The 27,459-nt window shown below is 40.1% G+C and overlaps 1 protein-coding gene across 2 annotated transcripts in view; it reads left to right on the top strand.

Moving 5' to 3' along the window:
• The first annotated feature begins 919 nt into the window (after positions 1 to 919).
• The window catches only part of ELOVL4 (ELOVL fatty acid elongase 4), a 34,265-nt gene continuing 7,725 nt past the window's right edge, over positions 920 to 27,459 (top strand). The window contains exons 1-4 of one of the 2 annotated variants that reach the window (XM_030490568.1): positions 920 to 1,383; positions 18,192 to 18,379; positions 21,697 to 21,777; positions 27,270 to 27,441. In XM_030490568.1, coding sequence (XP_030346428.1) covers positions 1,281 to 1,383; positions 18,192 to 18,379; positions 21,697 to 21,777; positions 27,270 to 27,441 — 544 coding nt within the window. In that variant the 5' untranslated portion in view covers positions 920 to 1,280. Of the gene's footprint in view, positions 1,384 to 1,550; positions 1,685 to 18,191; positions 18,380 to 21,696; positions 21,778 to 27,269; positions 27,442 to 27,459 lie in introns of those variants that run through there. The other variant, XM_030490569.1, reaches the window with a different exon arrangement.

Raw genomic sequence — 27,459 nt, forward strand, 5'->3', positions numbered from 1 at the left:
CACTGATCCCTTCAGTAGCCCATCCTATTTCAAACATGTGGCTAAGGCAAACAGCCATATACCAGTCTGAGAATTATGACTCATTCTTCTGGTTTCCTTTTGATTTAAGTGATAATGTTGAAGTTCTGAAGCCATGCTTTAGACAATGACAACCACACATCAAGTTTCTAACTGCCCAACAATATGCTGTAGTGGTTTCACCTGAAGGAGGCACAGGAACCACAGGTAACACCACGCTGTCTGCCTGCAACTTGGGAAGGAGGTTGGTGTTTTCCTTGCCATACCCAGTGGCAGATTGTTTCAGACTGTTTCTCTCACCAGACCTCCTGCCATGATCAGTGCCATCAAAATAAAATCTAATTCAAGTTTGTATAACTAATGCAGAGTTCTGATTGATTCTTCTCATGTGAGAGTAGCAGCTGTCCACACGTCAGCCTGTGGTAACCTGGCCTCAGCTCTGACTTTCAGGTAGCATTGGGATAAGTTGGACTTCCCAGTCCATCCAGGCCTCCACGGGTTGACATAGCTCCTCTTCCTTTTCCCAGTGCAGGTGATCCCTACTTCCAAACACCTGCTGGCTTCCAAGCACTAGACGCAGCATCTCTGCTCACCGTGGAGTAACTATCAAGTAACTATCAACTACCAGTGCCTTGGCCTGTCCATCAGGGGTGAGTGAGACGGGGAGCAGAGAAGAAAAAAAATGCAAACTGCTGAGAAGAGAAAAGGAAGAAAGGAAATCAAAGACGACTGAAATGTTCATCCCCCGTCTGATAAAAACGGAGCTCCTTGAAAACGAGAGGCGCACGGGGACAAGCAGCACCCCCTTCCCACCCCGGCCGCCCGCTGAGGCAGGACACGGCTCCTGGCCCCGCACCTGTTCCCCTCGCCCGGGCGCCGCTTGGCCACCCGCACTGCGCCTGCGCGGCGGGACTGGGGCCACGCGCACCCGGCGGGCAGCCGCCGGCGGGCAGCGGCCCGGCGGTCACGTGACGCGAGCGCACCGCATCGCCCCGCACCGCGCCGCGCACGGAGCTGCGGCCGCCGCCTCGCGCCTTTCTTTCCCTCCCTTCCCCCGCCTCCGCGCCCTCCTCCCTGCCCGCGGGGCGCGGGAGCCGGTGACGGGAGCGAGGCGGAGTCTGGAGGGAAGATACCGAGAGATAGAGATTTAAATCACATCCCCGGCTGTAGAAGGGCAGCAGCAGCAGCAGCCCCGGCGCAGAGGCACGGACGCACGCGCCGAGACAGGTCTGCCGGCTCCGCCGCTGCTGCTGCTGCTCACCATGGGTGCCGCCGCCGCCGCCGAGCCCCCCCGCGCCATGGGCCTGGTGTCCAGCGTGGTGAACGACACCCTCGAGTTCTACCGCTGGACCTGGAGCATCCGAGGTAACGCGCCAGTGCGGGCCCCGCCATCATCGCCATCGCCGCGCCCGGCGCCCCCCGCCCCGCTGTCACTAAGGCGCTGCGGTTCAAAATGGCTCCGTCTCCCGGGAGACGCGGCGCGCGCCGAGGGGGGCTGAGGCGGCGGGCGGGCCCGGGGCGGCGGCGGCGGGCGGCCGGCCGGCCGGGTCCCTCCGCACCGGCCTCTCCTCCTCGTCGTTGTGGGTGTGCTCGGGTGCTTTGTGCGTTTTATCTCCTTAATCCTGTGTAACGGCCCGGGGTGCGCGGGGCATCTCTTCGTGGCAAGGTGAGGGTGTCCCCCGGGCGCCTGCGGGCTGGACTTAGCGAAATCGGCTTCCCAGAGCCGTCGTTCCTCGGTTCTCCCTCGCTGCAGCGTGCCCTGGGGTGCTTGTACGGGAGCCTGATGTCGGGGGAAGCGAGGCCCTCTGGTAATTCCCGCTGGAGCTCAGGCAGCCTTTGGCTTCTGCGGCAGGTGGGAATCCTGTGACAGCATCGCGTGGAGCTCAGCAAACTAAACGAGGAAATGGTTGTTACCGTGAATGCAAACGTTTTTCATTTATATTAAGCGTGTTTGGGTCGGTTCTGCTGTTTTCCCTTTTCAATATGCTCCGTTTGTGTATTGGCACCCCATGACTGCAATGTGGAAGATGCTGAAGGAATGTCGTGGAATATGGAGAAATGTGAAAAAGCAGCTCTTGGTGCTGGGACAGCAAACGAGATGCTAACTTGCTGTGATGACCAGTGGCTCTGGAAGTATTGGTCAGCGTGAATGGCTCTCTCGCTAGTCAAATGAAACAAGCGGGGTTGAGTTACAGGTTTCATAGTCACTGTTGTGAGTAGCCATGGGCAGTTGACAGAAGAATCATTTCTCTGGATGTGTTCTTAGTTTTGCAGTTGTCCACACAGCGGTGAGGTCTAGGCTCTTTTGATTTAAAACTAGAAATACATGGAGCAGAACTCTGGAGTGACTGCAACTGTGGACATGTTTCGTGGTAGTATGATAAGTGAGAATGTGGGGCCTTCGACACAGACAGGAAGCTCACTGCATCAGCAGTCTTTTCTTTTCCACCCCCCTCCCTACTGCCATCTGTCAGATAATAAATTAATCTTATGTTATAGATGGAGTTCACTTTTTTCCACAATTTGCCTTCCCAGCTTATCTTTTGGGTTTTGCTGTATTATAAAAAATAAGCCTGTGTGCATATTTTTTGCTTCTGTATTTCAAACCTGCCAGGGTATGAGATGAAATAAAAATGCTTGCAGCAGCACAGCATTGTAATCTACCAGTGTTTGCTCTCTTTCTCTGCCTCTTGCAACATACAATTGTTCATAGACTGCCAGGTAACGCATGAAAGAGATGCTGGTGTAGCAAATCAATAGCATTTTCAGATGGATATAAAAATAAATGTGGGTACAGAGTTGATTGATATCCTTATGGATTACTCGATTTGTTTGGAAAAACACTTCTAGTTCTGATATATTTCCAGAACTTCAAACATGTTATTTAAGTTTGTATATAGACAGCATTTGTTGTAAGCAAAAATGATCAGAGAAGAAAAAGAGGGATGAAAAGACAAGTTTATGTAAGGAATGTAAAGATAAGTAACTTACATTAATACTACTTATAGAGCAAACTTATTTCTTCGTGCTGCTGCTTTGGAGAATGTTAAACAATAGTAGGATGATACTGTGATGGCATCTAAAATATGCTCAAGTCTTTTACTAATATACTAATGCAAAGTTTTAAACTTTTGCTCTAAGTTCAGTAGTGTTGCTGTTCACTTCGTTACAGTGGAATCCTGTGTTATCAGTTGCATTTTGCGTAAGAGGTGGGGAGTTTCTTGTTCAGGTCCTGAATTTCAGCAGGTCCCTGCAAGGATAGTTTTGGGTAGAGCCTAAGTCACATCGAAAGCATGTTACTGTTCTTGTTTATACCCAGTAGTATATAAAACAAGGTCCTCCTATAGTTGTTACTGTCAAGTACGGATACAGAAAACATATCGCACGACGAAGTTACAAGGTAGATTTATGAGGCAATGCTGCATTGCTATTAAATGAAATCATATCTCAATGCCCCAAGTTCTGCTTAAATACCTGCTCAGTTTGCCGCATTTCTGCGTGTGTCTTCATTCAGAAAAAAAGTCTGTTTGCCATCTCTGAGTGAATGTATGTTAAAATCCTGAACTCCTGCAATTCAGCTTTGTGTCAAGAACTATGGCAGTGATGTTGCTCAACAAAAAACACAAATTATGGTGTGCAAGACCATTGCCTAATGTTCAATATCATTAAATAAAAAACTATACCACGCAGCAAAGTTGCTCAACAAATGATGCCACGCAATAGCATTACACAATAAATCATACTGAAACACTACTACACAGCAAAATTACACAATAAAATGTGAAGAAATTTTATTCCCACTACAACTCCTACACAAAACCTCCTCATTCATGTAAACCCAAATTTATTCATTCTCTCCAGTTCTCCCTTCAATTTTTTATTGGTCACCCAAGTCTGTCTTTAGCCCTGTTCTCCATATTCAGCAGGATGGTCCTGCCAGTAGGTGTTTTCTATTGCTACCCTGTGCTCCTATGATGAGACTTCTGTAGAACTGTGCCAGAACATCCCACTGAGTCTTGTGCTGCTTTATTTTAGTTCTGTAAAGATTGGGTCTTTTTCCTCCCCTGCTTTGTGGTGTTTAAAAAGAAACTGGCCTTTTCTGAGACTGAAAAGAACCCCAAAAGACTATCTGATGAGCCTAACTGGATTTTTTTTTTTTTTTTAATGATACCATAATTTTGGTATCATTAAGCATGCTATCTAAAGCTGATTTGTTTGTCATTTTGGTTTTTTAAATTTTGAGTTTGGGAATAATAACAGTATTCTGTGACTTTTTCCACATATATATTATCAAGTATATTTTCAGCCTTAGCTTAGTATTTTTGCTTGTTAATTTGTTGAAAAATTACTTTTTTTCCCCTTTCCTTCCTTGAATACCGTTTTAAACCCCTTTCATGAAAGCCTGAAATCCGTTGTAACCATATATTCACCTGAAAAGGCTGAAGGAAAGCATCTGGGAATCCATACATTTCAAGGAGAGATAGAAAGACAAAAATATGGTCGTAGTGGTCATCAGGAGAAGAAAAGGTGGTTGATGGAACAGTTCCTATCAGAAAAAATTATCAAGGGATTCCATGCCATTATTTCTGTAAGGGCATGGGACCGCTTACATGTAATAGGTAGGGCAGCGCTTCCTTCTTTCTCTCAGCTAGTGTAGCTGGTTGGGGTTAGATCTGCCAGAAAGGATTAAGGGCATGATTAGATGACTGAGCAAGTGACTTAAAGGGAGGTTCCAGGCTGAGTCCAGGGGAACTATTAAGATGAATAACTCAGCATACAATCCAGGAAAGAAGAATGTGGAAATCTCAAAACATGGGAGTGAAGAGACATTTGCAGTTGGGGAGGGGGAGTAGGAGGCTGTGGCTTGAAAAGGAGATTTGTGGAACCCTGTATTGAGAAGAGTTATTGTAGAAGAACTAATTAGTTTGAATGTATTGAGCTAAAGAACTGAAGGCTTTACTGACTTTGGGTGAGAATGCTTGTTCTTGGAGCTCAAAGTTAAAAGGAGGCAGGGCCATCCCCAGCCACGTGGGACTGCTTTGGAACAGCAACTATTTACAGCTGTTGCAGTTAATAAGATTACAGACTTTTTCCATCAGGAGGAAAGGAGAGAGGAGAAAGATGCAAACTTTCACTTTAGTGGTAGAATAGTCTTCTAAGTAGCATTTTGTTCAGGAGCAATGTCAATCATAGCTTTTGTCAATTGGGTCAGAAATGCAAGGCAATGAGGATGGGAAACAGGGGAAACTTACATCTCCTTGCTTTAAAAGTGAATCAGTGGTGCAGCTTCCATGAGAACTCAGATTGCCATAAAAGTTTTTGCCCAGAAGATCTTGGGACTAAGTGAAGAATGGTTAGGAAGTTTAGGTTCAGTTTCTTTTTCGGTCCAAGGAACAGAAGTAGAAGCAGACACATTGTTTATTCTTCCCTTGTTCATTTTCCCATGCAGAAACCAAATGTGGCCAACGGATCCTGAATGTTTATCCTTGAGGAAAGTTCATTGGGGTGGTTAGCAGAACAGTCTGAGCGCAAATACTACCTTGTTGTATTTGAGGATTTGTGCCAAAGCTGGAGGCAAGTAGAATCCAGTAGAATCCAAGTTCTTCTGAGGGTGACGATGGGGAGAGAGAACGAAAGGCGAGACAAAGGTTCATGAAGTCTGTTTCACAGAAACAAATCGGGATGTGTTCCTAAGCTTCCGGAGGGCTGGCTGGACATCAGACTTGGTGATTTGGCATGATGCCTGTGTTGCGAATACAATTTTCTTCTCAAAGGATCAGGTTTTTTGTTCTGACCACATCTGGGTAGAACACAAGGATTAGAGAGGAAGAAACACACCAGAAAATGGAGAAGCTAGTGTAACTGGGTTAGGCCGTCTTGTGGCAGAAAACCTGTGGCAGAAACAGCAGTTGGAGAAAGCGATTACAGAAGAATGTTATAAAGGCTAGATTATGAGTCTACTCTCAACCAAACAGAGCAGTAGAAGCATCCAACTTCACTTGATTTGTTTCATTAACTATCACACTTAACTGCCTGCCAGTGGACGGAGGGACTTTATTAGTGAAGAAAAAACAGCTGTTGGTATTGAAGACAGTTTGCTGAATGTTTGAGGGAAATTCCACCCACATTTCATCACCAGGAGATTTTTATCAGATTGTGGAACTCAAAAGACATAATCAGAACAAAATCAGAACAAAACAGATGCCGAGCACCTTTGGCAATGGAGACATTGTTTGGAAAGTGCAATACTGAAGTGGAAATGTCTGGTTAGAGATTTTTTTGATCATCAAGCTTCAAGAACTCAAGTCTGATGGAGAAGACTGAAGCAAAGCTAACGCTGTGGACAAGGAGCTGAGTTGTGAATGGAAGACTCTTTCCTAAAATGAAGAAGAAGGAGTTGTAGGTGATCACATGCAACTCTTCATGGAAAGTCTTCAAAGAGCACCAGCAAGAATGTGATATGAACTTCTATCTGAACACTCATCAGCATGTTCCAGAAGCAAAAGGAAATGTTTGGACAACATGGCAAGAACATAACTTCTGAAATTTGTTTTTAAGGCTGTGTAGATAGCATGTCTTGAAATCTTTGGAGAAAGTAAGATGTTACTAATATTCTTAAGGCAGATTCCATAGAGCAAGGCTGCAAAACTGCTTTGTACAGAATTTAACCAAGCTGATTGCATTACCTTAGTACCTATTACAGAAAGCTAAATGAATAAATGTTTAAAATTACTGTAGTAGAGTTCTTGGCAGATCATGTTTCTCAGCTAAGGCTGCATGCCATTAGTGAGGCACAAATCAGCATGTGGTCTTCGAGCCACATACTACAAGAGGTGAAGGATTCTTGAGCAGTTGAAATATTTGTGGCATGAAGCAGATGCATGCTTCCTGGGGACTGCACTGGTTATGTAAATTGTTTGAGCACAGTGGTTGAACAGTTGTTCTTAGGTCTCTAGTTGGAGAAACTTGACTAGAAGTTGATCATGGTAGTCATTCTGTTTATGCTGTGCCTGGGGTGAAGAGACATGTAGCAGGGCTGTGGTTATAGCTATGGAAGACCAGAAGAGGTTGCATTCAAGGCAGCGATGCTGTCCTGTGCAACCAGGAAAGGTAATCAAAGGTTTCATGAGGACAATCAGTAGAGGAAGATGTAGGAAACATAGGATGTAGTTCCTTTTCAAGTCTTCTAAATCAGGAGCCGTGAGGAGTGGGTGAGGCTTGACTCCACTTTTTCCTTTGCCAGTCCAGACAGGTTTTTGGAATTACTCTACTCACATGGAAAGGATTAAGGGAGCACTTAAATAAAAGGTGAGTGAATGAAGAGGCTTCAAGTGTGAGATACCTTTTGGAGGAAGAATTTGGTAGGATGCGGGACCACCTGGGGGGTGGGGAAGGCTGTGTCGTGTACTGAAGAATTTTTGAGGTAAGGCAAATGAGGCTAAACATGAATGGCCTGAAAAACTGGAGCTAAATGAGAGTTTGTTTAGCTAAAAAGAATTTGCCATAAAAAGAGTGAAAGTTTTGGCTTTTTTAAAGAGTGGTGGTGTGAGTGGAGTGTGCTTAGAGCACAGAAGTTGGGACAGTGGCTTTTTAAAGGCAGATCTGATCCATGAAGTAGGGCTTCTCTGACAGTAAACTGTTGTATGATAGGGCTTTGCTTTCTCAGGCTGTATTCGAAAACAAGCTTGAAGCTACCATTGCATTTCATAAGGAACCTGTTGGGGGGGGGACTATCTTGACTAACATCTTCAGGAAGATATAGATGTGGGATATGTAGCTTCTGGATTCTGCTTAGGTGGCAAGTGGGTACAACTGTGCTCAGTGTTGTAAAGACTCAAGTGCTTCTGAGTGTATGGACTTCAAGGTCTTGTGGCATTTTAAGGACATAAATCAAGGCAACTCTGAAATCAAGGTCTTCTGAGACTTAGGTGTCAGCTCTGTGGGAATTTTCAGGACTGCACCTTAGGCTGTAGGTAAAGCAGTAAGTAGCTCCAAGGCAAGCCTAGAGATGAATTGAATGCAACATGTTTTGTATTAACTCCCATTGTGTGTGCTTGGATCTCAAGATAAGTATGAGCTAGTTTGCCTTTGTCTCATGGAAGGTGAGGGGGAATAAGTTGCATAAATTTGGCATGCATTTGATGAAAGATAATGGTATGTCTGTGGGCATTAACTGCTTTTCATCATGTCAGGTTAACTCGCTTATGTGCCTGCAACTCAAATCTTTTCTTCATGTACTTGAATAATTTCAGTGGTTTGATCATGAACTCCTGCCCCTGAGTGTTCTCTCTCTCTCTGTGGCATTGTATCTGCTTGTACCATGAGATTCTTCTCTAGTTTCGTTCCATCTATTCACCTCCCACATGTACTCCTCTGTTTCAGCTTAATTGTGGACTTCTGACTATTTGATTTATTTCCATTTTCCTGTTCCTCTTATCTCTTCGTGCAGTATCTCAAAAGTGTTTTCTTCCTGCTCTTGTAGTTATGCTTCAGATTGCATGCTTGTCCATGGTGTTTTTACTTATCATCTTCTTGTTCCCTCTCCCAGTTACAGCAAATATGAGAGATTATTTTATTGCTTTCTGAATGCTCACAGTGTTGCTGGAAGAAGGGAATTTGTAACCCATTTTTTTCACTTCTTCTGTTAAGGCAAGATTTTATGTCCTTCTACCCCTAGAGCATCATTGTAACACCTTGTTTTTAAATGGTTTAAGATGCTCTAAATGGGGGGGGGGGGGGGGGGAAGGAAATACAGGTGATAAATTGAATAGCTGGGCTGTAAGTATGAGACTTAATATTTTCTGGGTTTGCATTTAATATTTAGTGGTTTACCAAAAAAAGATGTGCCCAATAGAAATACTTACACATAGAGTACCCCAAAATGTTTTCATATTTAGGTCAGATTTTCATCTGTTCTGTCTAATCTTGGTTTCAGTGATCCATGAATTTTGGATCAAGAGTGAGAAACTGTGTTGCATAAACCATTGGAGAAGCATAGATACAGGGGCCATATGTTACCATAAAAGGTAACACGACTGTAGAAGTAAAGGGATTTAATTGTAGCATTCATTAGGGTATGGCATTATCTAGCTGCCAAACTGATGATTTTGCTTCCGCACATTTAATGAGTGAAAGATTTGGGCACCGATCATTCTGGTCATCTTTGGGGGCTAAGAACACTTTCTCATTCAGTTCATGTTTTGAAAATCAACATTTCAAAAGTAGTCTCTTTTTTTTGGTGGTGTTTGGTTTTTGGGGGTTTTTTTGTCATCCTCCCCACCCCCCCAGATTTGCCATTTGTTATGATGTTGAAGGCATGTTGAGGAATTAAGTTCTAAATGTTTTGTAGTGTTTATTTTTCTTTGGAGGCTTTGTCTGATGTACTTGTGTTAAGCTACCAGAAGACCTAATGTACCTTACAAGTGTAAATTTTACTTCTGCCCCTGAACTTTACATAGGAGCAAATATATTTCAATAACTCCTTTTGTAGTTTTTACTCAAAACAGAATTAACAGAAATCCCACTTCATCCTTCTGTAAAACCAAATTGATGAGCAGCATCCTGACACAAACAGAAAAAAACTGGTAGTTTGTCAGAGATTTCTGTGCACCTCCTTGCAGATGTTCTCAAGTAACTTTCTGGTGTATTATTTTTAGGTGGATTTCACTTGTCATTGCTGGTTTTCATACGTGCTTAATCACTCATCTAGGAGTCTCTAAATGTTCATCTGCAAACCCGAATCATTCTGTTAGAAGAACAGCGATACAAGTGGTTTACATTTGCTGTGTAGTTAAGCATTGGTATCCTTAAGCTGTGTTAGCACATTAGGAAGGCACATATCTGTGCTGAACGTGCTGTCCCATGTATGCTGAGTATGTAGCACATCTCTACAGTCAATAAGGCCCTGCAGTTATTATTAAACTTATTAATAATCCTCCACATTTTTCAAGAATGTTAGCTTGGAGAAGATTTATTCTGTGGTCACCTGCTTCGGCATTATAAAACCCAGAATGATACTAGATGGGCCAGTAGTCTAATCTGTTATTGCAACATTGAATGTACATAAATCCTGTGTTTGCATTACTGCTTACTGATACCCCTACAGTTATTTTCATAGTACCAAAACCCACTGCTTTTGTGTGAGGTAATGACATCTCCAGTCTGAGCACTCAAATACAATTTTGGCTAAGACCACGATAGTTTGAACAAAAGTTTCAATAAAGAAAACACTATAGGAGAAAGCTTGTTGAAGTGTATTTTATGCAGCACTTTTCTTTCTAAAGAAATACAGAGACATGGGCTGGATCACAGGTTACTGTGGCTAGTTCATAAAAGTGCATCCCATGGGTTGTGGGGTTTTTTTGTTTGTTTATCTGTTCTGCTTACCTGTTTACTCCATAACTTGTAACATTTAAGAAAAGACATGTAGGTTTCCCTTCACTGGGAATGCATCTTGCTTCTGTGATGCCTGGAAAAGTAAGATTTGACAAATGGAAGATTGCTACGTGCCTGAAGGGCATATTACCTTGCAAATCTTGTGTAAGCTTCAATGAGGATTATATTTTTATTATTCCTTAAAGCAGAGAGTTTGCACTGTCCTCACAAATAATCATGATCAACAGAGGAGGTAAATAAAAATAACTTGAACAAGGTGATCTCTTAGACTTGAAAACCCTGAGACTTGATGGTGAATTGAAATGGCTCCTGAACTTCATAATAATTTCATTAGTATCCTTGTCTGGAAACAAGTGTATCCTGGAATTGCTGTTACAGGCACGGAGTCAATACAGTATCAGTGACTGAATGGTGGGAGTCCCAATAAGACTGGAATGCTAGTTAGAATAACAGGAATACTAGTTAAAATAAATCAGACCTCTTAACAGCAAATTGGGATTAGGCATTCCCGTTACTTTAACGGGACTTTGTGAAACACATATTACACAGGTGTTTGTTAGCGGTAGGGGATGTTCTCAGCTGTGTGGTATTTTAATTTTATGTTGCATATGTTGTTTACTCAATAAACAGTCAATTACAAAGCCCTCACATTTAAAACAAAGCCACAGTTGGTTATAGGCAGTACCTGCTAGTCTTGTCTATAGTTCCTTGAGGCTGGCATCTCATTTCTGTGTGTAACAGGATCTGTTCAGCTTCATCTGCAAACTTTTAAAATCTGTAGGGTTAATTTTGTTTTTCAGAGTATATGCTTTCGTTATTCACTGTGCTGGAGACTGAATGTTCTTGCATCTTAGCTTGATGTTTTATAACTTGTTAAAATGACAATGCTTTGTCATAAAATTTTGATGTCTCCTGTTATTGGTCCAAACAAATTAGTTTGTTCTTGGCTAGTTAAAGCTTGAGGATTGACAAAATACTTAACTCAGATATTTCCATTCATTCCCGAAGATCAAAGTAAACACTATTCTGTAAATACTGTATTCTGTAAATACTGTATTCTGTAAATACTATTCTGTATTAAAAAAAAAGATAAAAAAATGCTTAGATCAGGCCAGCTGTTGTGCTTTTTGTGCCAGGTTTTGGAAACTTTTGTGCGTATGGCATTATGTGCATGTCATCCTTCGCTTTACCTGTAACATTCTCACCTCTTTGTGATCTTGCCAGCCATAACTACCACTGATGATATGACATCATTGTGGTAATACAGAATTCTTCTATGAGGGAGTGTGTCAGGTACTTGATTGGTGAAGTTAATTTTCCTTGTCAAACAGGTTCAAGGCTGATTTAACTGTTTGTAGAATATCTAGAGAAAAAATAATGATTAAAAGATAGATCTTCAGTCTAGCAGAGAAAATTATCACAAATTGGTTAAAGTTTAATCCTTATTCCTTGATTTAGGAAGCAAATTTATCCAATGGGTCTAGGTAACATTTTACAGAAAGCTGTTACAAATTCTACTGGGTTTTCGACCTCTGAAAAGATGTGTCCTATAGTAAAACGGGAAATTCTTGTAAGGAAGCTCTCTTAGCTAGAACTGGTGTTAAGGGAAGTGCCATGGCCTTTGTTTTGTAGATTATACTAGATTGCAATGTTCCCATGTTAGGTATGGGAATCTTTGACCCTGTCAGATTTCTTAGAAATACCCATAGACTGCAAACATTGCCAAGTATGATAGGTGAGATAAAGGTGAGAAAGAAGCGTAAGCTGGACAATTCTTATGTCCCCATCCTTTTGCTTTCCTGCAGCAATCTGTCTGCACAGTCCCTCCTAGGAGGACGTAGACTTCTGATTGAAACAGAAGAGAGGTTATAGGCCTGTTGTTTTAGCTCATGCACTAGCTTCAATCCTCTACTGTAGGATTTCTCATAAACTTGATAAACTGAGATAATCGAGGATTAAAGTGCAATATATGCAATGAATAATGAACATCACAGCAAACAAGTTAATTAAAATACTGGAGACTTTTAAAAGTGTCATTCATTTGGCCCATATAAACTGCTCTCATAAAATTGTAATAAGTGAAACGAAAATTTAAAAATCTGTAGGTATTCAGTCCAAAGATATATGGTCTCTCAATTTTGACTCTGCAATGGTACTTCTCAAAATCTTCAGTTGCAAGTTGTGCAGCCCATGTGATTAGTTGTGTACTGGTTTATAGCTTCTGCTTTTGTTCCATTTGTATGTTCTGAGGTTTCAGGTAGTCAATGACTGAGCTTTTTTTCTTGGAATCTACAAACTGGTAACGAATTCTCGTGCATTATTCTATGTAGTTTAAAAGCCTAGGGTCTAATGGAGATGCTTATTCGCATTTGCTTTCAACTGAGCCAGTCTGCAGTGGTGGTATAGCCACAGTGGACCTTATGCATCTGTAAATATTTACAGGACTGAGCCACTATTTCTGATAAAAATGCAGAAAGAGAAGTATTTTGTATAGAATATTAACCTGTAACCAGAAAAAGAAGGGGCAGGGGGGAGGCACTAAAATGCTGCAAAGGAATCTGATGTGGAGCTTTGTAAACATTTAAAGTGTGTGACGTTTCTCACATTTTTTCTTCTATGATACATGTTTTCATTTTATAATATGCTTCCCTTGTAGTGCTAGTGGAGCTAACAAGATGTAGGAAATTCTTAGATAATTAAACCAGTGTAGTTCTGTCATGCACTGCACCAGCTACTAGGAAGGAGAAAAATAACTATCACAGCTGAACCCAGGATAAGTTCATTAAACAGTCCTTCAATTAGGTAGCACTGGTTTGCATTCCTTATATTTTGCAATTAAAATTTCACTCACTTAAAGAAATCTTTCTTAAACTTGAGATGAGGCTTTGAGAGCACTTCTTATTAAAAAAAACAGCGTGATCTGCAGAGAGCTCTCACTGTTAACAACCACTTTTAAACAGTCACCATCATTTCTGCAGTGTCTTTAGAAATGTAATTGGACAGATGGATGTGCTGGATTGGCACTGTGTCTTTGTGCTGAGAATAGTATCAATAGCTATTAATAACTTTGAAAGGCTCTCCAGATAAATTAGTGCATAGCGACCTTATAGCCAAGGAATACGTATGTTGTCAAAGTAAAAATAAAGACTAAGTATTGATTTTGAATCTGATTTTGATCTGAAATGCAGGTAATTTCACAAGTCATATATTTTAGTTATGTAATGTTTTCTCTCAAACTAATCTTAAAAGCAGAGATCATGATCATTATACTGTTTCAGGATTTCTTCTGATGAATGTAGGAGCAACTGTGCTGTGCATCTGTTTGCTTATTTTTAAAGTTTGTACTTGAAAAAATTAGAAAAAAAAATAATAGGCTCAGTAATACGCAGGAAATGTAACCATCTCAAATCCTCTCTACTAGGAAGAAAATGCTGAACCACATTAAACAGAAGCATTTGCATGTTAAAACATGATATGTTTCACAGAAGTTTATTGTGGTTTTTAACTATAGATCACCATCAGTGCAGCCTTACTTACCAAAATTTATCTTCATTTGCCTTCAATATTTCAGTGTAGGTTAATTATGTCCTCTTTGGACATTACCAGATAGGATATTCAGTCCTTTTCACTGGTCGTGCTCTTCTTTCTTTGGAAGAAGAAATCAGAGACGTTCATGTGTTTCCTGTTAAATGCCCCACGTGAAGAATTAAATCCTGCAAGGGTAGGTGCCTCAGGACATTTAAAATTATTTATATATGTATATAAAATATAGGTGTTTTTCTGTTTCTTGTCTTTGCAATGTGAAACTTTAAAATGTATATACATAAAATGACAGGAAAACCTTGTGTATATAAATATTTCATATTCTTCCCTTACATAACAGTAATTTTCTAGCAGGAACATATTAGCAGATGCCTTATTCTACTCTGGATTCACATTTATTATTGACTGAAACTTCAAATGTTTGTTCTGAAACTTCTCCCACCTTACAAAAAAGAAAACACTGTACTGCAGGTTGTGCTATTACAACAGACATTTTCTTCGTGATTGAATTAGAATCTGGGTCTTAGGATTTGAAAGACAAACACATTAATCTCCTGAAAGATTCAGTCAGTCTCTGTCAATTCTAATCAGGTAAAGGCATTGGTGATTTTGCTTCAAAGCAGTTGGAGGGATTTTTTTAATTCAGGGAGCTGGCCTTTTTATTTCAAGCTTATTTCACCTTTCAGGTATTAATGTACCTATTGCATGCAAAGTACTACAGGATTTGATACACTCATATGTCCCCTTAAGCTATCACAGTTCTCTGTAATTTGAAGAAATCATTTGTGTTCATCAGCTCCAACTAGTAAGGAGAACACAAAATTACAGTTTTTGCTAAAACAGGGTTGGGGTGGAAGGGAGGAGGGTATTGGAGTAGCTTGGGAGGTTTGTCACTTAAGCAGAAGACTTCAGAGTGAATTTATCTTGCTTCAAAAGAGGGTATCTGAAAAGAAGTTTGGAACAAGGGTCTGCATGTAACTGTTTTCTGTGTAGAACATGGATAACCAGGCTTGCCTGGTAAGCTGAAATGAAATTGGTTTTGTAATGCTTTCTGTGCAGTGAGAACGGTGAGTGGCACTGATTTGAAACTGAGTAAGTTAGTTTGCATTATCCAGGTGAAATCTTGTGATGAACAAGTTTCTAAATCTAGCAAACTTTGGGATGAATAATGGCATGTTTTCTGATGCCACAGGATTAGTAAAATGTAATCATATGTAGAGTCTCCTAAATGCCCTTAAAATAAATGCAAGGTGTTGTTCTTAGCACAGTAGGAATTAGAATAAACTTTCTGACTATTGATATGCTTTTGTTTTGTCCAGGATGTACTCCAGAACTGAATTGCCTACTACATTCCCTCTCATACAGGCATTCTGTGTTCTAAGTGTAATTAATTGTCCTAGGAGAGGTCAGGCCACCCCAAGTGTCCCAGTCAGATAATGTCCCTGGGCAGTGTGTTATGTGGTCTGTATCAGTAAGCTATGCTTTTCTTGCAAATACTTCAAGATTTGTCTCTGAGATGTGGTGTTCACTGTCCAAAACCCTGCGCAGAGGCAAAGTAACATGCTGAAGCCATGATACAGGTATAGAAGTGTAATGGCAGCTGCTCAGGTATTCTTATCTTGTTGTCAGAGTCAAGTAAATCCATCTCTTGGTTTTCTCCACTTCTTCTATTTGTAGTATTTGTGGAAAGTAGATGAATTAATTGTTTACAGTGCTGATGAAGTGTGAGCAAAGCCCACTTGCAGCTGGGCTTTCACGTAAGTTGTCCCTGTGTCTTTTCGTTCACCTGCTAGTGAATTCTCATTCTTCCCTCTAGAAATCTTTGTCTCCTCCCACAAAAAGAGATCTGGAATAGGTCATAGCTTCCTATTTTCAGCAGTGGGTGGTAACATTCAGCTACTGGGCAAAATTCTAATCTTCTTCCCTTTTCATATTTTTCATATTGTCGCTTTAGCGTTCAGGATACCATGAAACACTGGGTTAGAAAATAGAAGATAGATTCTCTTATGTCCTTGCCTCTTTATACTGTTTAGAGCAAGAGTGTTTGGGAAAGCAGCTGGGTCTCTTGCCTCACATACTCTTAACTCTTTGCACACTATGGTGTCTGAAGTGACACCGTTCTGCTTGCTTAGCACAGATGAGTCTTTGCCCATTACTTTGTAACAGGCAGATGATGAAGTTCTCCAATTCTCTTGTCTCTTAAGTGGTGGTATAATATTTTAAAATTCAGATTGGTAGAGCTAAAAACAAGCAGGAACTAAAGCATAAGGAAGATAATGATGTAATAATTGCGGTGCAGGGGTGTGATTTCAGCTTCCATAGCAGCATTCTGTGATGTCTGGAAAATTAGGCTGCTCCTTTACATCCCAAGGCGCTGTACTGTAGCATAAAGCAATTGGTCTCATGTTTTACAGACAGTACATTAAATTGCAGTAGAAGTGTTTGTTCCAGAGACTTGTTGAAAAGCAAGAGGTAACTGTCTTCTCTCTCTTTCTTCAGTTCTGTTTCAATGCCTGTGTTTCTACAGCCAATCTATCTGATTTTTTTTTTTTTTTTTTTTTTTTTTTGCTACTCCTTTCTATACTCCTTGTCCTATCTCACCCTTGGTTCCTGCTGGTGGCTGTGGTCGCAAGCGTGACTCCTGTCATCCTGGCTGCATAAGCCTTGCTGGAGGTTTCCATGCATTAGAATGACTTCCCTCTTCTGATATTAATAGCCATAATGGAAGCAGCTAGGCTGGTTTCTCTTTCTTCTTTTCCAGTTCTTTTTAGGCCTCCTAGCATCTTCCTTGCAGTACGCAGAGCAAGTATTGTTAAATCAACTGGGAGCAAGAAGAGTCAGAGCCGTGTACTCTGTCGTTCTGTATATCGTGATAATGTGCTGTTCGTTAGAAGCAGAGGGTTTCGTGACATCTGCCTTTAAAATGAGGTTCTAATTTATGATTTTAAGGACAACTAAGGAAACCAGAAGGAAGTGGAGGAGTAATGGCAGTGCTGTTCTGTACTTTCCTCATTGCAACAGAGTTACTTATTTTGTAGATAAGAAGGGCTTTCTAACCAGTTAGTATGCCTGGGAACAGGAGTAAATTTATGGTAGAGGGGGTTTTTTCACTGTCTTTGGGTTATAGTTCTCCAAAAGAAATTTTTCCTCTAGGAAAGTCTTCGGGCAACTGCACTGCTGTGTGTGAGTTTGCCCACAAATGACTGAAGCAGGTGTTTTAGATGTCTGAGATTCCCACGGAGCCCTGTGGTGTGATTTCCATCTGAACTCCAACTGGCCTAAGCATCTGGAAAATAATCCTGTTAGTATCGTAGAGCTGTGCAGTATCTTAAGTATTGATAGCTATGGATTAGTTACCTTTTTGTCTCTTACTATAACTAGAGATTAGCCTTCATGTGGAGGTGGGGAGGAAACACTGAGTAAGGGGGTGTCACCGTAGTCTCTCCCTTCCCTTTTCTGTAGCAGAGCCCTAATCTTAGATGTCACCAGTTCATCAGGCTAAAAGTGGGGGGATTTGATACAGATCCAGAACTTAATACAGCATATTCTGAGCCCTAGAATATACGTAACTCTGGATCCTGTGAGTGACAGGAGGAAACTGGAAGTAAAATCTTTGTGTCCCATATGGCAGCACAGATTACTCTAACTAGAGCCATCCCTTTAAACTCTTTTAGTTGTGTTCCAGTAACATTGTTAGTATTCTGTCTGAAACATGAGGCTGACCTACATCAAATAGCAAAGGTACTTGGTTAGCATCATACAACCTATATAAAATTAATAGGAGGCTTTCTAGTGCCTAATCTTAAACTAACAAAAGCTATTAATTTATCAGGTTTGCCAAATTTGTGTATCTTTCATTTGCAGTGGTGTTGAATATTTGGTTACGTTACTCCTGCAGTCACTGTCGATCATGAGCAAAATTGGGTTTTGGGGGATTAGTGGGTTGGGTTGGATTTGGGCTCGTGATTCTGTTTGCTTTGCTGTTTCGGATTGTAGAACTGGACAACAGAACTTGCATAACGTTATGAACCTCTGTGTAAGCTAATGTGATGTAGTGGGGTTTTTTCTCTTATTATTTTCTTTAGCCTTCCTAGAAAGAATGAGTGTATTGTTTTTCAACTATCTGATGCAGCTATTCCAGGAGAGAATAATACTTAACAAATGCAATGCTTAAAATGAAGATGAAATACATTTTGTTCAGCCCTTGTTGACTCCTGTTTGCTTCACCCCCCCAGACAAACGTGTTGATGATTGGCCCTTGATGCAGTCTCCATTTCCAACACTGACTATAAGCACTATTTATCTCCTCACTGTCTGGCTGGGCCCCAAATGGATGAAGACAAGAGAGCCCTTCCAGTTACGTTTCCTGTTGGTTGTTTACAACTTTGGAATGGTTCTACTCAACTTCTTCATTTTCAAAGAGGTATGTATACCCTCTCACAGGAGGGAATTCCTATTTAAGTCTGAGAGTGTCTACCGATTGCAATATGAAAATTATCTTACATATTTATGATTATTGATGGTGAATGTTTTGCACAGACTTTTATAAAGCTGAGTTTGCCTTTGATGTTGGTACTTCTGTAGCTAGGTACACGTGTTTGAGAATAAATGCACTAAATGAGTCTATAGAGAAAATTTGTGTACTAGCTATTCCAAGTTCTTCTTAGGTTTATGTTAGTGTAAATACTAGACAGATTAACTAAAATCTGTAGAGATTTAACACTTGCAACTGATTTTTATTTTTTTTTTTAACCCTTTTAATAATCCCAAAGGGTGTCAGAATGTATCTTGTTAGAAATTGAGCTGTTGTTGGTGTCTTCAATATGTTTAGAATTTTTAGAAATTCAGACGTCCGTTGTAGTTAGGAAAAGTAGTATCTCGTCTGTAAGGTACGTTTTGGAATAAGAAGAAAAACAAAGTGAAGTGTATCTGTAAAAGTAAAAGAATACAGTCTTTTAATATTTGTTTTGCAACAGTCTGAGTGTTTTAGTAAATTCCAATGTTGCTGCATTTTTCCTTTGTTAAGTTTTCTGTATAGAGGAAATGACTCGTAACAGTGCAGTGGATCAGCTCTTTAGCAGTAGATAAGTGGGGTTACTTAACAGTTTAGTAATCATTATTCAAGGATAGCTGCCCAGAATATAGCTGATGCTAAGGAGCAGTATATGCTGCTGTGACTTTGCTTATGTGGGTTGAGATTTTTCTTCCTGGAAGACCTCAGATCATAAATTTGAAAATCTATTTCCAGAAGTAACTAAACGAACAGAGCAGTTAAAATTACAGCATTGCAGAGCTCTTTTTTTTTCTGGCTGGTCTTTTGCCAGGAAAGTATGGCAAAATATATTGAGGATCTGCATATTGACCCTTCCCCAGAGCTTCTCTAATAAAATAATTAACTGATTTCAGCCTTTTTTCAAGACATGGGTCAGTAAAATTTTAGCCATCCCACCTCAGTCATCATTTTGTCTAAATCATTTCCTTGCACTACTCAGCTAAGTAATAAAATACTACAGGAACAACAGAATCTAATGCTGACACCCAAGGATAGTTGTGGGAATGGATGAAATCCAATCATCTTCACAGGTTAAAACTGAAACTCCCCTGAAATGAACTCTGCAGTCTTTTTGCCATGCCTGTGCTTTTCACATATTCTTTTAATTTGGTTTGTTATATCCAGAAGCTGATTTATACCAGGCTTAACATCAGTTAATTTTCAAACCTATGTTGCGTATAGAATAACACTTGAGTTTATATGGCATTTCCAAATCACTAAATTAACATAAAAATGAATGGGACTGCAAATAGGCATTTGCTGCCAATAGACTGAAAACTTATAATTTTAGACACAGACAGGTTCTAGTTTCCTGCTATTTAAAGTGATAGGTGGTTGTTACATGGATGTTAAGGATATGGATAGAACACTTATAGGAAGTGTCTTTTCCTGATCTCAGAGATTGATAGGAGGAAGATGTTCAAGTTTCAACTGTTCCCTTTAACCAAGCATCTTCTACTTCAATCTACATGAGATTTACAATACCAGTGTGCCACTTTTGTAATTCACGAGTGAAATGATACACAGTTTGTATTTTGTGAATGACTATAAAGTTTCCAGCTATTGCTGAGAAGAGAATTTGAATATGAAAGGCCTTTAATTGTTATTCAAATAAGTATCCTGCTGGTAAGCTGTATTGTTCATCTGTAATAATTTATGTTAAAAAAGTAAGTCCATAACACACTGCTAGGTTGTCTAGTCCAAGACTCCCATATGTTGGACTCAAATTCAGATTCAAATTAGAAGCAAATCTTGCTTAGAACATGCAGAAGTCCCAGCTGTGTAGCCCCTGTTTTGCCACAAAATCTTGAACTTGCTTTACTTTGAGGCAGTCTGGTGAAGTCAATTTACAGTCTTTTGCCAAATGAACCTTGGTCAAATTACCCAGTAGGTCGCAGTAAAGATTGGTTAGTTTCTGTTACAGTGCGGACTGAACTGTTCCTTACTCTCCTCTGATATTACCAGGTGTGCTCGTGCCTGTGTAGGACCACACTGGAAGGTAGTAGTGTTACAGCAGTTTGCAAATGGACTCAGATGATGCAGAACTAGTTCAGTGTCTTTCTTGGGGTCATTTCTTTGGACCATTCTTTCACTTCTCTAATTTAACAGACATGCAACAAATAAGTCCAGAGTTTCATGAGGTTTTGTGTGTTGGTTTTATCTGGATAACACTTGTCTCTGCATCTGACTGCACTCCTAGTGCTGTCTGCAAGGTGAGACACCGAAGTAAACTCAAGTTCAATCTAAATAAGAAGGAAGTCAGGTTAGCGGTAAGAATAGTCAATGCCTACCCATGTTTATTTTGAAGATATTTTTTTGTATTACCCTTTACTTTCACAGCTCACAATTTACAGGTTATGTCTGCTCCACTTCTGTTGTTTAATCCTTGACAGGGTGGGATTACCTGGCTTTAAACAATTTTGGATCATAACATTTGTGAATGGTGAGATTAGAAGTATTACTTGAATCTTGTACTGCTCTAGGCAAATGTTGTTTTTTCCAATGGGACCCTGCTCAAATACCAAGCTTATCTTCTCCTGTTCAGGTTATTGCAATGCACTTTATTTGGAGTGGCCCTACAGGAGCAGTTCATGTGCTTTAGGCCATTTCTGTTGGCACAAAATTGGACCCTTTTCTTCATTTGGTTTCTCTCAGTATGTTTTATGGGTGCTCAGCACTGGCTGTTCAGGGTTTGGGTTTTTTCTGGATTTTGACTGGTATGCTGTTATATATATGTGTATGTGTATATATATATATATATATATATATAAAAGTAGATCCAAATTATCTAATCCTTGTCTCTTGGAGACACTTCTCTCAAATCCACCACAGGAATAGTGGTTCTGTCATTCATAGGGAAAATATTTAGGTATTTTATGTCTCTGAAGTTAGAGCTATTGGAAAGAATACTCAGGTTTGATTAGCTTAAGGTCATACTGGAATTCTTACAAATTAGTACAGGGCTATGAGCAAATAACATGCAGGGAAAAGTGAGTACTCTCTTTATAATTTACCAGAAAAAACAGGCACTGTCTAAGAACAGGTTGTTAGAACTTCAATAGTATTTTCAGGACTGAGAAGGATGTTTTCTCTTTAGGTAAGTTTGATGTAGTAAGAAATTTGCTGATAATTGTTATGAGTGTTATATGTAGCATCTTTCCCCTCATGTATGACTTTAATATTTTCAGCTCTTTTTGTCGTCAAGAGCTCGAGGGTACAGCTATGTCTGCCAGACTGTGGATTATTCAGATAATGTTTATGAAGTTAGGGTGAGTATATCTTTTTTGTATTTGTATATGAATGTGTGTAATATATAGCACTACATGATGGTTTAAGTCTTGTTTGAAAATAGTCCTTCTGAAGTTCTGCTGTCAGCCCATGACTGTGTCCTGTTATATTCTCCAGGTATGACTACATTGCACATGGCAGGTATAAGCAAAGTGCATGAAGTGTATCTGCGTTAACTTTCATCTGACTGCTAGAAGTAAGGATGGTCTTAAAGATACCATCCTTGGCTTCATCTGCAGTTGTACAATCCAGGATAAACTTTGAATACATACTTTGGTTCCTAGACCGTGCTGAAGTTTACAATACCAGGCTAACCACAGTAAAGGTGTGGTGTTCTAGCTTGATCAAAGCAAGTAGGATTTGTTAGCATTTAATGTGGTTGCACTTCACTCATACTGTTGAGGCAACTTTTTGTCTCCCTTACCTATGTTTGGCTTGCTGAGGTTTTGCTGGCTTCTGGCAAGTGTATTATCAGTATGTTTCATTGTAGAAGCTTGGATTTCAAATGTGTGGCTTTTGGAAAGCATTCAAATTAAAATCAAAGTGCAGATGCTTGATAATTTCTGCAACGCTGTTGATTAGCTCATGTACTAAACCTTATCTTTCGGCAGAGCTGACACTTGAGAATCTCTCAGCTGTTCTTGCAAGTTTCACCTACAGATTAGAACACATTCTTGAAAATGCAATGAAAGTGTGTTATAGTCTAAATACATCTAATATTTATAGCACATTTCAAAATGGTGTTCATGGGTAGTATTACTGAAAACTTATGCACATAGCAGGGGTGGTAGTGAGGATAGATTCGATGCTTACACATTATGTATGATGTCTGATATTGCAAAAAACCTATGTCTAGATTTTTTTGCCTTAGGGTAGTCAGCTGTCTTTCATCTTTGTCAATACTGTGCACTCACTATTTCTGTCATTAGAATACTTCTGTTAATAATTTTGTTTAAAAACAAAATCTATCCAAGTATAACCCTCAAGAGCGTTTTTTTCAATAGATGAGCAAAATAAAATGCCCTTGTAGTCGGCTGGATGACACTGAGGACTGGTATGGCATACGTATATTGAAGGATTTTTTATATTAGTGAAGTACAAGATGTAATAACATTTAATATGCAAAAATTCTGTTTCACAGACTCGCTTTTAAGCACACTTGTTTATGGGATGCTGTGGAGGGTTCAGATCTGCTCAAAATAAGTATCTCCTGGTTTTTTCTTTATGACAAACAAAGCACTATTATACAATGAAATAAAGTAAAAATGACCTGCACAACGTATTTATTGCATGTGGTATGTCCAGAAAAGAAAGGTTGCTCTAGCAATATCTGCTTTTCGGACTGCCTGACTTTTTCAGTTTTTTTCAGCAAACTTGTGGATCTGCATAAACTATGTTTCTAAAGTTTTAAGTTGTAATATGTTCAGTTTGCAACTGAGAGAATTGGGGAAGCAGGGAAAGTTGAATTCTCTCAAGATGTTGCAGAAACTGTGTAGTATGTTATAAGGCGAGACCCATCTACCCTGGTAGTTCTTTGAAATGAATTCCCAATTTAGGTAAATAAGTTGCAAGTAGAAAAACTACACTTTCCATAAGTGTACCTTGTCTGACTAAAGAGTCTGGGATATATTTCTGGCGTGTGTTACAGTGTATCACGCCCTGTGTTTAGGAGGTATGTTGTTGGGTTTTGATATTGTAGAACCAAAAAAAAAAACCCCAAACCCGCTCAAGATTCTTTTACCATCATTTTTATAATATAAACCTGCAAAAGCAATTTTAAAATGCTTTGTAGTACTCCTTTGGAAGTTCCAGTATTTGGAGTATTTGGAGATTTCCTGACACTGTCTAACTAAAAGCATGTTAGTGTCTGCAAGTAGTTACTTTTCCCCTCTCCTTATGTTTGTGTGTCCTTGTTTCCCGGGTCAAGGTTCATCTAGTGTTTCTGAAGAGCTGAGGATTCAGAATCTGGAACTGTATGAATTAGTTCCTCGTTTTGAGTGTGCTGATTGTAATCACAAAGCTGAGCTATGGCTGCCTTCTGTGTTGTAATTGTAATCTGTATTGTTTGTATTTGTCTAGGGCATAAGTCCTTTTTATGAAATAAATAATAATTTGCTCCCGTGAAAAGGGAACTTGACTTAACAAAATAGACTTCATGGTCCTGTAAGCAAAATTTTTAACTGAAGCGTGGAAAAGAGTTTGTTAGTTTTTTTTAAAGCCACTTAAGTTTTCATGTAACTTAGCTCCTAAGTAATATCTGTCCCCTCAAACCCCTTCCAACCTGAAATGAGGAAGGAGAATGCAGGAATGGAGTCCCATCTTAAAACAGCCCTCTGTTCAAAAACCTTGCAGCAGGGAGAGGTCATGGGATTGCACCTCTTATTGACCCCCTTAATCCTAGGCTGTAATGTAATCTTTCTGTGCCATCTGGTGTTTTAACAGACTTAGATTGGTGGCTATGAAAATTGCCAGAAAAGGTATGGTTGTGACTAGCATTATTCATTTCAGAAATACACCTTTTAATGTATATTTTCTTTTCAGCTAAATCTTTTTCTTTCATGCTTTGCCAAAAGAAGGGCTACAGGTTAGGTCCTAACTTCTTATGCTTTGCAGAAGAAGTTTAATAGTAGCCATCTGCTCCTGACATATTTTTACATATTGGTGTATTTTCTACTTTACTTCTGCTCTTTGCCACTGATTGCAGGCATGACCCCAGGCAAATGACCTAACATCTGTTTCCTTTTTTTCAGCATCTATAAGCTAATGATCAAAACATCTGCATAAGTCATTGGGAGTACTGAAATAGATCATCAGTGCACAAAACCTATCAGGTCTGAGAATAAATGATAGTAAAATTGGATTCTAGGAAGAGAGCAAAAGAGCTGTTAGGCAAAACAATATACAGGAACACAGAAATCAGCAGATAGAATCCTGCAAAGAGATGTAGACTATTTTTAAGTGATGGGAAGCATTTTAATCAAAAGTTCAGCTGATTTTAATCCATGGGCTGTAATTGCATTCTGTGAAAGGCAGGTAGAATTCAAAAGAGGAGGAAATGTATGAAATGACTTGTCCAGGAACATACTGTAGCAATAGAATGAGGGGTAATGGGTTCAAACTTAAACAGGGGAAGTTCAGGTTAGAAATAAGGAAGAAGCTCTTTACTGTGAGGGTGGTGAGGCACTGGAACAGGCTGAAGTGGTAAATCCCTGGCAGTGTTCAAGGCCAGGTTGGACAGAGCCTTGGGTGACACGGTCTAGGGTGAAGCATCCCTGCCCATGGCAATGGGGTTGGAACTAAATGATCTTAAGGTCCTTTCCAACCCTAACCATTCTATGATATAGTGAACCTGTGGCAGCTTGGGCATAAAACATAAGGGGTTTTGTTGGTTTTTTCTCCACTTACATTTTTCTCTGTGTTATACAGTAAATTGGCTATTTGCTTATTGGCTGTTTGGCTCATTGTTCCGCTTTAACAAGATGCACATCAGCTTTATAAGAGATTTTATGGAAGTTTGCTTGTAACTGACCTATTGATTCTTTAACAGTTTCTCTGAAGGAAGGACTTCCAAAGAGCTTAGTGCTGTAGTCCTGGCTTGTCTTTTCATGGATACAGTCCAAAGTGTTTATTGTTAACTCATGAGAGGAAAAGATGCTTGTTTTAATTTAAGAAATGCAGCTTTAGCAATGATCTGTAAAAGATGCTGGGCTGTTATGCTAATCCATGGGTGTGAGACAAAGTCTTGATGTGGGTGTTATTAAACACCTGCCTACCTGTCCCAGAGGCAGAACTGTACTGGATATTGAGCAACGTTATATATATGGTCTTTGCAGATTGCCTGTGTCTTGGAACTCCAAGATCTGTGGGAGCCACTTTTCTCTCATTAAGCCTCTCTCCAACTTTGACACATAATTAGTATCTTTATATAAAAAATTGGCAAAATCTGCCTCTTCTTCATGAGACCTGAAGTAGGGTAAATCATATCCAGAGAGCGAGAGGGGTATTCATTAATGGATACATAGAACTCTGCAGTTTGGCAACAGTAAGTTGTGCAGTCCCTTTGGGAAACTTCAGAGTCTGCAATGCAGATCTGCGGCATTCTGCTCCTGTGCTGTTTTTTTGCTTCTGCTGTAATCTCTCCTAAAACATTCACCAGTCCAGTTATGGCTGTGACAAACTTACTCTGAGGCAAGACGTGTTCATTTCTCACTGGTTTAGAAAGGTGGAGGAAAACACCGTGTAGGCTGTAGCATTACTCTATACTGCTTGTTCTCTCAATTCCCCTTTCTCTTACTTGCCTAACAGTATGTGTGTATTTGAGAAGGGAAGCTACTGTCTCCCCTGGGGACTGAGGGAGTGGTAGGGTTATTTCACACCATGTTAAGGTAAGGAAGTCTGATTTGCCATCAGATGAGTCCTGAAAGACCAGGTAAACTTCTTACAAATAAGTGTGTTGTGACATTGCCTGCTGTCCTTGTCTTTTTTTTTCCTCTTTCATTCTCTGTGTGAGTCATCATGTGGGATATGTTCTGGTCCCACCCTTGCATAACAAGCTAGATGACTTACGATGCCAGGAACTAGACTACTTGTTATGCTTTGGGATCTGAAAGGGAGTCCTTACCACCACCATACCCCCATATCATAGCATTAACAAATTGCTATGCTGAGCTTCTGGGCTTTACCTGGTACAACAATATCCGGATTTCAGTAGGAAGCACATTTATGTTGCATCTTGGGCAAGATTCACTTTGATGGATGGATAAGGAAAAGAATTTTGGGTGTGTAGCATTGTCCTGTTGGGTAGATGGTTATATCTCTGCAGCTTGTGTGGCTCCTATGGTCTCAGTTGTCTTACTCCCCAAGTGGCACAGAGCCACTGGGGGAATTTCACTTTCCAGAGGGGATTACTGAGCAGGCCAGAAGCAGCCAAGGGGGAATATTGCTCTAAGGGATGTGAAATCTGTACCACACCTGGCTTGTAAGTGATTTGGTATCTTTCCACCCATGCCTGTGCTACTGAAAGAATTTTATACAAGGTTTCAACCTTTGCAACTTCATTTTATCTTAATGCTTCTATCTCGTTCCGACCACATCAAAGTGTGGCCTCATTAGTAGGGGAAGCCTTGTGATAGTCTTCCCCTGCAAAGCTTAGGATAGAGAATGAATGCACAAATTCTCTGTGTTTAACTGGTAAACTGTTCAGAGATGGCAAAGTTTTTAATTACGTTAGCTCTTTTTTACGGTTCTGATTTGTGAGCAGCAGACTCAGCATGATACTTCCATGTCCAGACCAGACGAATAGAATATTGGTTTTGTTGTTTTCATACTGTCAGATGTTTGTTGACTCCACCTCAACCTTTACAAGGATTTGGGGAAGGAAGGGGTATCCTTCTCTTGCAGCCAATAGGTGAGAGAACTTCATTCCATTGAGCTGGGAATCACTAAAACTTCTGTGTTCTTTTTCTCATTGCAGATAGCTGCTGCTTTGTGGTGGTATTATGTCTCTAAAGGAATCGAATATTTGGATACAGTATTCTTCATCCTGAGGAAGAAATTTAACCAAATTAGTTTTCTTCATGTCTATCACCATTTTACCATGTTCACCTTGTGGTGGATTGGTATTAAGTGGGTTGCAGGTGGACAAGGTGAGTTCCCTTCCTCCC

Source organism: Strigops habroptila, chromosome 6, assembly GCF_004027225.2.
Source record: "Strigops habroptila isolate Jane chromosome 6, bStrHab1.2.pri, whole genome shotgun sequence".
In the NCBI taxonomy this organism is placed as follows: domain Eukaryota; kingdom Metazoa; phylum Chordata; class Aves; order Psittaciformes; family Psittacidae; genus Strigops; species Strigops habroptila.